General features: G+C 37.2%; 1 protein-coding gene across 1 annotated transcript; it reads right to left on the bottom strand.

The window, feature by feature from the left end:
* Positions 1–7,870: 7,870 nt before the first annotated feature.
* LOC121389734 (KRAB-A domain-containing protein 2-like) lies at positions 7,871–8,464 on the bottom strand. Its single transcript, XM_041521385.1, has one exon. It carries the CDS (start codon positions 8,462–8,464, stop codon positions 7,871–7,873), a length of 594 nt encoding a protein of 197 aa, XP_041377319.1.
* Between the last annotated feature and the right edge of the window lie 3,119 nt (positions 8,465–11,583).

Here is an 11,583-nt window from a genome sequence, read left to right as displayed (position 1 = left end):
TACCTCCCTAATTTCCTCTCTCTTTGACTCGAACTCCCTCCACCCTGACCGTCCCTTTATCTCCTTTTTTTTCTTCTGTTAATTGGCCTAAAAACGAATCTCTGAGCATCTTTATTTCCAACTTCTCCAGGGAGATGGTGGCTTGTTTTAAATTATAACAACGTATGGAAACTTTTACAACACAACTATAATACTGTGTACTATAGAGGAGCACATACTATAATACTGTGTACTATAGAGGAGCACATACTACAGTACTGTATACTATAGAGGAGCACATACTACAGTACTGTGTACTATAGAGGAGCACTATAGAGGAGCACATACTACAATACTGTGTACTATAGAGGAGCACATACTACAGTACTGTGTACTATAGAGGAGCACATACTACAGTACTGTGTACTATAGAGGAGCACATACTACAGTACTGTGTACTATAGAGGAGCACATACTACAGTACTGTGTACTATAGAGGAGCACATACTATAGTACTGTGTACTATGGTGGAACATTACATTCAATTGTTAAAGGTCAAGTTTTATTAAAATGACCGACTGAAAGTTTCGGAGGGGAGGGGGGTGGGGGGATTTATGCAGTTTTCAACGGCCAGCTCTGTAGAATATTTACGGACTGGAGCAGTTGCAAAGATTCTGTTAATAAATTCGCATGTTCAAGTTATAAAAGTTGCTCTACTCTTGATGAAGCAACTATATGAATGTCAATAATTTGCCCCATGAGAAAATATTTGTTTGTATATCATCAAGGCTACAACTGGGCCTATTTACTCTGTCACTATTAACCTCTCTGTACTCCCCAAAACAGGTACTCACAACCATACTCTCTCTACTAGCTGCACTCAAATGGTTAACATTGATGGTGCTTGCATATGTAATAGTCAAATGGGTGCGTGTGCTGGTTATGGAATCTACTGGGGTCCTGGTCCTATAACAGAAGATGATATTACTCCTACCAATAATAGGGCAGAACTTTATGCAGCTATTGAACAAGCTACATCTGCTAACGTATCCACTCTCATCATACGGATTGACAGTGAATATGTAATTCAAGGTGCCATCAGCCTTTCACATGATTGGTCAAGATCTGACGAAATGAAGTCAAGGAAGAATAATGATTTATTGCGTAAACTTGCAGACAGGTCCAACAACATTCAAATTGAATGGCAACATGTAGATGGTCATTCGGTTGGTCAAGGTAATGGAAGCCGCAGATGCGCTAGCTAATAAAGGAGCAGCTGTGCTCAGTCACGACAACGTGAATAGATCAAATACCACCACCCCAAGTCTGTTAAACAGCCTACCCTCAACTGCATGCAGTACAAATAAATTCAGCACTCAAATTGCTAGCTAGAACGACACGGGTTGTAAAGCAACATTAAACTGTCCCCAATGCATATCGTCAAATGATGTCTATATGATAAAATGCAGTATTTGTTCCTGCTGGACCCACTATCAATCAATCTAATTAAAATTAGCTCCACTATTACATGTGGATCTAACACCAGCCAGTTGGAGCTCATGTCCACCAATCAAAACCTTACTTGCAGAATCCTGCCAGTGATTTAAAACTAACAACACTGCGTAGTCCCCAATGTCCAGGTAACATTTCGTCTGTAAATAATAATTTAAATATTGACCAATCATACTTCGCCTTTTCTAACGTTATTTGGGAGCATACAAATTCTATAATTCAATACAAATAGGATAATTCGGAATGTTTTGAAATTATTTTTAAATCACTGGCATGATTCTGCAAGTAAGGTTTTGATTGGTGGACATGAGCTCCAACTGGCTGGTGTTAGATCCACATGTAATAGTGGAGCTAATTTTAATTAGATTGCACTATCAATGTACTGAATTGCCTACTTGTCAGCTGTACAACTTTAGTAGTAATGGAAGAAAAGATCAATGTTTGACCTGCACTCACGTTCCATCTAATTTTGGTACAGCTTCCAAATATTCTATTACCGGACGTCGACCCAGAGCTTGGTGCTAACGTCCCAATCGTCGACAATAATGTTAAACTACATGTCCACGAGACGCATGTTTCATGTACTAATAGCCTACAGCTAGTACACAAATTCCATTAAGCTTTTATCCCAACTGCTCAGTGTCCCAGTCTCAAACTGCCTTACCTGTTGTTATGCAAAGTAAGCTGATTTCAAACGGACAACTCGAACAACGTTGATTCCCTATCAGAGACTGATTAATATAAACAATCAGCTGCAAAATCTGTAACTTCAAATCTGCTGTTCACGATATTGAAGGAAAGCTTCTGGATCGCTTAGGTCAGTCAAATCAAGAAAACATCAGAATGAAATTAGAACTGGCAGGTAAGGATATCATAACAGCTAACAAGGAAATCAGTGCCTCAAAGTCTCAACTGAAACCAAAATCTGCAACTATTGCATCTCTTGAATGCATAGTTTCACCATTATCCACTCAACTGGACACGTTGACACCTGAACATGTTTCTTGTCAATTTAAAGCTGAAGTGGAATAAAAAAACCGAGACTCAAACAGAAGCCTGCACGATGAACTACCATGAAATTGCAGATTAAAGAATTGTCAACTGATCTATCACTTATTAATAAGGAACATCAGTCACTGAAAAACACATTACAAAATACAGAAAGTGAAAGAGACAAGTAGGCCTACAAAGTTGAAGTTGGCAAATTATTATTAAGTCATGACGACTACCAGCATAAACTGGAGACATTACGAGATGAATTGTTTGCATGGAAATGTCAAGATCAACCAGCCTCTTTAGAATCGATAAACACCGATTTTGTAACACCAAAAAACCCCGCTTGTAGCTAGTTGTCTGCAGCCTCCAGTTGCACTATTACATCAAACAGATTTGCAGTTCTTGAGAAGCAAACAAAACTGACTACAAAAGATGCAGACAAGACTCCAATTCAGGATAACAATCAGCGTTCTGTTAAACGTAGCGGCAGTAACACACGCAGTCCAGACAGGATTGAAAATTAGCAGTCGCCCGGTCGCCCGTGGCGACATTTATTGGCTATGGGCGACTAAGAATTTTACACGGTAGTCCGTCAGTCGACCATCGATATTAGGGTCTGGCGAGTATGGTACCAGTTAAAAAACAAAGACACTGAAAGTGAATCGAATGTGACAAAAGACATCGCGTCTGTGTTGGCGCGAACTACAGCAGCAGAAGACATAGAACATGCTCTATATTTTAACAGCGCCAGATTCAGCTTCTGTGGCTTTGGGTCGGGTCTTCTAAAAAGTCGGCTTATTAGAATGGAATGGATACGCAATAATTATCTAGTAGAGCTACTATTTGACAATTGTTATTCAATGTTCTGGTAAAAAGGAATCATATTTAATTAGCTTAAATTATTCTGGGACAAAATCAAAATCTATCTTGTAGTTTTAACTCACACTAACGTTGGGCGTATGCGCATATATACAAATAACAATTACCTGTTCCATTACTACAGCCCTGGGTCCCGTTCCACGAAGCGATCTTGGCACTAAGATCACCTTAGTGCATAAGGTAGCTATGCACTTAAGGTGATCTTAGGGCTAAGATCGCTTTGTGGAACGGGGCCCAGGGCTTATTCCAAAGGTTCGTTAACTGATTGTCGTTGTCGATATTGTTTTAAATTTAAGCGATTTGTATTAAATAAGAACATATCCGATCTAAAGTCTTGAGACCAAGACTAGCATAATGACATAACTGTCCAAATATAACTGTAATAAACAATACGTACACCGTTATGCTATGTAATATAGTAACTAAGTACAGTATATTTTGGTAAAATTTTGGTGTTTTTTTTACAGATTTATTTTTCTTTTGATGTTTATTTTATTAGTGGCCTACTAATGTAGCATTTACAATATTAAATATTCAAATTAAACGCACACGTGTGCATACTTCGTCCATTCCCGAGGAAATCCGATACTGGAGATTGTACCCCTTCTTGCATCGCCACAAAGAGGACTGCCACACTGAGACTAGGTTTATATACTAAAGCACGCTTTGTATTGCATTATTTGCTTTTACTTCAGAGACAATGCAAGTCAAGCTGTATACCTCGGCTGTTCTAGCATTTTGTTTTCACCCCTGTATTAAAAATGAGATTTAATCATCATAATTTAATGGTAATTTGTAAAGAATTATTTTTATTTATACTGGATTTCTTTCTCTTTAAAAAACAGAAGAAGTTATTTGAGTTGGTATGGATTTAAAACTTGATAACATGTTTTTATATGCATTTTAACTGTATTCATTATGAAGTTACATGCCAATTCACCGGTTTCCTATATACGGTGAGCACATGATTGTTATTCAAGAAAGAATATTCTAGTCTTGATTTTGGCTATGCATTTAAATTACAATGGAGGGCTAGTTGAATTTGAGAAGGGCAAGTAAGATTTGTTTTCAACTAGCCCTGCTGGCGACCATTGTTTTTATGTTAATTTTTCAACGCTGCTGGATTAGTTAGCCTTACACCTACCTATTAAGTCATTAAACTCGCTTTGGGTGGGAACTAGTTATAGTCCTAGGATGCAAACCCAAGAATGGTAGTTCAGAAATGAACAATTATAACTTATCTTTAAACCCAATAAATAATATACTGATTTTATTTATTTTATTTTCTCTCTTAAATTTAGTCATGTTTTTTTAGTAGTGATGATGAATCGGTGTGTACCAGCTACAATACAATTCACAGAAAGAGATGAGTACCAGAGATGTCCAGAGAAGATGAGGTGTGTGTCACAAGTCACATATTATACATTATTTTCGCAGAGTTACTCTTTTTGCCGAATATTGCTAGAATATATTATTATATAGTTTGTGTTACTTTTGTGGTAGAGTATTGCATTAGAGATTGATTAGTATGAAATGTATTGTATTGGTGGTGTGTATAAGGGTGATATTGTCAACTAAGACTTATGAATGAGCACGAGAAAGTAATGTGAAAATGCACATATTTGAATGAATTGTTGGCAGAGCGATACTGGTTTTTATCTTGTGTGTTTGCAGTGAGTCGTGAGTAATTTCAATTATAGTACTTGGATTGTACTAATTAGGTTATTAATATGTTAAATAATGTTTACATGACATTAGCTTATTTAATATATATATATATATATATATATATATATATATATATATATATATATATATATATATATATTTTATTTTTTTTTTAAATGTGTTACTGAGTATAAATATACAAACATGTGTGAAATAATTTAGTATTACTGAGATTTATTTTATTGTTGCAGCGTTCATTTGTTAGTTCACTTGTTGGCTTGTATGTTTATGGAAGTCAGTCAAGTATCCAGTGGCATCCACATTTGTCAAGCAGTTGTGGAAGAAGCCCATGGTGTCTCGAAATCCTAAGGTGGACTAAGATGTGATGGAAACTGGAAATTTGATGTAACCCAGAGCCTGAAAGGTGGTGTACAGTCCAGATGGTGTGCATTCCAGAGAGGGTGTGCACTTCTGTGCATTCGGAGATGGTGTGCAATCCAGTGGGTTTGTGTATTTCAAATAGTGGAATTCCTAGGTGGAATATTCCGAAGAGAGTTGACCATGAGTCAATAAGAAAACCTGTCATGACAGGAATAATAAACCAAAACTCTCTATATTTGTGTGTGGTCAGAAATATTGTAAACATTTTGTATTACATTGTTGTTTATAATACAGTTGTCATGATGTGATGTAAACATGTCTGTTCAATATTACATTTACATAAGGATTTTAACACATGCTTATTGTCAATCTAGTAGTTAATTTTTTAACCATGTTTGTTTTCTTCAAATATATTTTTGTATGATAAGTATTAGGGCACGACAATGGCTTTTATCGTATTTAGAACCAAGCACGTTCCTAGACAGGTAGCTGAAATAGTTGAGGTGTCTGTCTATGACAGCATGTTGAGCCTCAAAGGTTTGGTCCTCTTACCACATTGTATGGAATTTCTAAAAATGCATTGTGTTCTTGTGCACATTAATTCATGAAGTATGGAAGCTTTTCATGCAATGGTGGGTTGATCAATGAATTCAGGAAACCCAATATGCAATTCCATCACTGCATGACCAAACCTTACAATATACAGAATGCAAGTACCTTTTCACAACATCCTGTAAATAACATTAATTTACATGTAACTAAAATTTAGTTCTGTAAATTACATAACCAAGAAATAAAGACAAACTATACCACCTGAATGACTTTGTTCATTGTTATGTAGAATTTCCAGTTTGACTTGATATAACAATAAAAGAAAACTGTTCTGTTTTAATGTGCAAATTTGTGAAAACGTCAATATACAAACGACGACAATACTCACACATAGTGAAGAACGTCATCTGCTCATGGACTTTGAAATTATTATTCCTCGATTTTGTTTATCCTAGACACATATAAAATGGAGGGGCTGGATGTAGCCCAGTGGTAAAGCACTCGCCTTATGTGTGGTCAGTCTACTTCGCATTTCAGCCAGTGCACCGCGACAGATATATAAAAGGCCATGGTATGCGCTATCCTGTCTGTGAGATGGTGCATATAAAAGATCCCTTGCTAATAATGAAAAATATAGCTGGTTTTCTCTCTAAGACTGTCAAAATAACCAAATGTTTGATATCCAATAGCCGATGATTAATAAATCAGTGTGCTCTAGTAGTGTTGTTAACAAAACAAACTTTCATACAAAATGGATCTTCAACTAGTAGAGAAACATTAATGAAAGAAGAATCAAATGTGAAGTTTAGTACGATAAACTAATGAAGAAAATATAATCTTAAAACTCTTATGAGCAGACAATAAAGCTGTTTTCCTGTCTGTGAGTAGTTTGGCAAAAACCAACCAGAAATGTTTCACTATACATATGTATCACTAGCATAGGAAGTGTTTGTGTGTGTGTGTGTGTGTGTGTGGGGGGGGGGGGGGTATGTGCCCTCCACTTTTCTTGATCCAGTAGCAGCAGCGATGGTTTATATATATATAGTGAATAACTTGTTAATGACATCAGATATCTGCTTAGGCCTATCCTGTGAAGGTAAAAATGGGAAATTCAACGAGGCTCTGCCGAGCGATATTTCTCATTCATCCTGAACAGGATAAAGCAGATATCCGATGTCATTAACTGGTTATTATCTTTATTCTGCAGACCATAAAAATTATGGGGAAAAGCTATTATTTCAGTTATTTCATCCACATTGTACGATGACCTATAGGTCAAATTAGCAATTTTGTAATGTATCTACGGTGTAACATGTACACAACACAGTCTTTAATGTACCAGTCCAGTTGGGGAGGGGGAGGGGGGGGGGGGGGGGGGCAAGTGAGTAGTTACTAGTCTAAAACTCCCTTTTTTTAACTTTCTATAATGCTTTCCGAAATTGTTTTTGGGAGGCAACTGCCCCCCTTTGCCCCCCTTGCCCCCCTGCTAGCTACGGCCCTGCAGTCGTGACGCACTGGTTGGAAAATTCACGGAATTACACATATTTCCTGAAATCGTTCTGACGAGAAAACCAATAGTATTTAAAGAGTAGTTTGCATCATGTCTGGCATGAAATGACAACAGCAATATGTTTCTAAATTAAAATACATTTTTATTGAAACATCATTTTAAAACGGAAAAATAGCACATATTTATATTTCAACATAGTGTATATCGGAATGTCTAGTGTCTTGTTTAGTGTTCATTTTCAGGAAGTCACATTGTCGCTGACTTGTACGGGTGCAAAAATACGCTTACTTCTTTTCACCATACGTTCAGCTTGCATATTTTGGGCTTCATTGGCTCTCTTTCACTGTATCTGAATCGCTTCTTGGCAAGAGGAGACAAGTTCTACTTGAGCGTTCACAGTAACGTCATCTTATGTAGTTGGATAGTTTTGGGAGGACTTGCCGGGTCAGGTATAGAGGAGTCAGCTGCAGTGGTCACACGATCAGCATCTTCATCAGGAACTGGCAATGCAATGGCTGCAAGTAGATCATCCTCTGACTGCAATCGATGGAGAACTTCAGGAGGGAGGCTAGATGATGACAGGCCAGTGCGAGCACCAGAACCCAACAGTGCCGCAAATAGGGAACACTTAATTCCACTGTAAAGACTGGAGTTCTTCTGAAACTGAACAAATGTGAGTCCAACAGTTGTATTATTATCTCCTAACCAACAAACAAGAATGCCCTTAATGTCACAGTTTGCTCTTTCTACGGACCCTTGGCTCTGTGGATGCTTAGGTATCCCATGGACCATCACCAACTCTGGCCACATTACTTTCAGTTCAGTGATTACATGTGCTATAAATTCCGAACCACTGTCACTTTGCAGCACAGACGGAGCACCAAGTAGGAGAAAGATGTCTAGCAGTTGAAATGCAACCTCAGCGGCACGTTTCGATGTCAAGGGGCGCAAAATACAGAACTTCGTGAGGTGATCTTGATAGACCATGATCCATTTAAAATGTCCATGGCTCATTGACTGCATGTCGATTAGATTAGGGATGGAATGCTATTATATATATATATATATATATATATATATATATATATATATATATATATTAATGTGATACTAATTTTTACAGAAAATGTTTTCTTTTAAATCTTTTTTAAAACGGGATATTTAGCAACATTAAAAAATATATACAAATATATGGCAAATATTTTTCAGGCACCACACCACCATATACATTTGGCGTGTCTTTGTTGCAAGTATTTTCAACATATTCAAAACCAATCACCCATACAAAGTACCGATTAAGGCACTACACCCTACGATTTGGCGTGTCGTTGTTGTAGCTTTAGGAATTAGTTCCTTACACACAGAGACATAAAATTCTGATATGCCTTTTGAAATCATTCTTTGATAATTACATGTAGATTTAAATAACCTATTGGTTTAAAGTTACTTGTTATATATAGTACTAACTGATAACAACCGTCCAAGTGGTATAGTGCCACTTGTATAACAGCATCACGAGGCGGCACTGTGGCATGAGGTTGCCTAAATAAAACATTTCGTGGTTGATCTATGGTCCCACTACGCAGATGTCATCTGCCATTGAAATCCATGTTAAATTGCCCAACTTCAAAAGAAGATAGCCAGTAGAATGTGTTGTCATTGACACTAACAACATACACCATTGAGAACATACATTATATAAGTATTTATTTTCACTCAAAAAATTGAGAACAGTTCCTTCTAGTATGGGTCCGAACATGGTTCATTAACCGATTCACTCTGGCTGTCTCTTCCGCTATAGGTATGACTATACCAAATGAAATCCCATAGGCGACCATGTTAACGTTTGTTTAAAAACACTATATGCAATATATAAATAAATATCAGTACTACAACCCCTACCTCAAAATATTAGGGGGTGAGTGGGGTGGTGGTGGTAACAGGTCCCTTACATTTTCGAGGCCAGTTAAACCCGCGACTTTGATATTGTTTGTGTAAACATTCTGTTATAATGTAAGATGTACTGGCTAGGATCAATTATGAATTAACATGAATACATAATAGCGTATATTGACTGCATCGTATTTAGACTCGGCAGTCGTAGTGGCTCAGTCCAAAACACAAATTAGGTGGGTGGAACTACCAGGACACTTCATCATAGTATTGGAATGACGGGACGCCCCCAAAACGCCTCTAAAGTGCCCTCAAAGGAACGGGTGGAGTTAATTGATGGATCGGTCCATAATCGACACGGTATAGTCCAATATATATAAAAATTACACCCATTCTGACTAAAGTAGACTTGCCCAGACTGTCATAAACACACCCGTCAGTGGTACTAGCAGACCCAAAACTTGAGTGAGATGTGCTCATTCTGCACGTGCAGTCCGAGAACCAACACTTAGAAATCCATCTACGTAGTAGGGCAGTACAGGGTTGTAGAGAGATGTCTGAACTTGGAGAACACGTTATATTTTTTCGGGGAGTGGGGTGGGGGTGGGGGTAGACCCAATAAAATTATTACACATATAGTAACATAAAATGTAATTATTGTATGCCTAAAGTGTGTGTGTGTGTGTGTGTGGGGGGGGGGGGGCACAAGCCCCCACCCTTTACCCGTACGATTTGTCAGCTACGCAGTATCATGTACACAACACGGTCTTTAATGTAACAGTCGTGACACATTGGCTGGAACTGGAAAAGAATAGGAGTTGATTGATTTCGATTTATCCTCGGAGCTATGTGCAATATCCTCGAAATTTTAAATAAAGTTAATCTTTGTAATAAAAGTGATATGAGGAGAGCATAATCCCAATCGGATACACCGTATATGTGGACGATAGAAAACAGGATGATATGGCCTGTTTGCTGTCCAAGTTTATGTGTATGCATGAAGAAATGAATTAACGATTTGCTGATATAAACTGTAAACTGAATCGTTTTCAATCAATGTATGAACGTGATATGTGTCGTATGATTGGTGTATTGGAGGAGAAAAATAAAGAAATTTCCTTCTACTCGTCAAAAATAAAAGAATACCAAGCCCGAGAAGATAAATTAAAATCTGATTTGTCACAAGTGAAAAATGATTTAAAACTTAAAAGTGTTGAAATAGGAGACATGCGTGAAACCATAAAAACAACAGTGGTAGCTATTGACAAACGGACATGCGCTCTAGAGGGCAAGATTGTACGGTGGCTGATTTCCTATTTTTCTAACGAATATCAAGGTCATTTTGAGGTCACTAAAGGTCACCACTATAAATCTGTTCAAGGCGCTAATTGAAATAATTTGTCACCGTATACTGTCTTTAAAATACTGGCATGTAGTATGTTAAAAAAAGAAAACCATGTAAACTACATTAAAACATCAGTAAATATTTGTTTTATTGTTGTTAGGGGCGGATATACAAATTTGAAAAAAGGAGCACTGGGGTACTACAGCTATTTAGTGGGGTATGTTAAACAGGCAAATTCTGGGGGTACAAGGGGTAATACTCTTTTTATGACATACTAGTATTTCCTGTATTGTGACAGACTGTTAGGTCAAACACTACTTGTTAGTGACTATTTTTTTAAATGTAGCAAAGGGCCATCATTAACGTACATTTGCCCATTTGGGGAGGGATTTGGGTATTACCCCCCCCCCCTTTCAAATTTCTATATCCGCCCCTAACAACAATAAAACAAATATTTACTGATGTTTTAATGTAGAGGTTTCCTTTCTTTTAACATACTACATGCCAGTATTTTAAAGACAGTATACGGTGACACATTATTTCAATTAGCGCCTTGAACAGATTTATAGTGATGACCTTTAGTGACCCCAGAATGACCTTGATATTCGTTAGAAAAAATGGCACCATATTTTTTTATGAATCTGTATACAATAATGATTATTAATATCATTGGTTCCAAAAATTAACATGAAATTCCCACGGGACCTATTTTAACTACATATGCCCTTACACTATTATAGCGAATTAACGCCGTAAATTATGGCGTTAATATGCTGTAAAATAGGGCGTTATAATGTAGTAATAGTGCATTATAACGCCGTAAGAGGGCATTATAACGCTGTAATACGACGTTATAATGCCCTATTAC

Source organism: Gigantopelta aegis, chromosome 15, assembly GCF_016097555.1.
Source record: "Gigantopelta aegis isolate Gae_Host chromosome 15, Gae_host_genome, whole genome shotgun sequence".
Taxonomy (NCBI): Eukaryota; Metazoa; Mollusca; class Gastropoda; order Neomphalida; family Peltospiridae; genus Gigantopelta; species Gigantopelta aegis.
The sequence above is the reverse complement of the archived record's forward strand: the minus strand, read 5'-3'. Positions and strand labels throughout refer to the sequence as shown.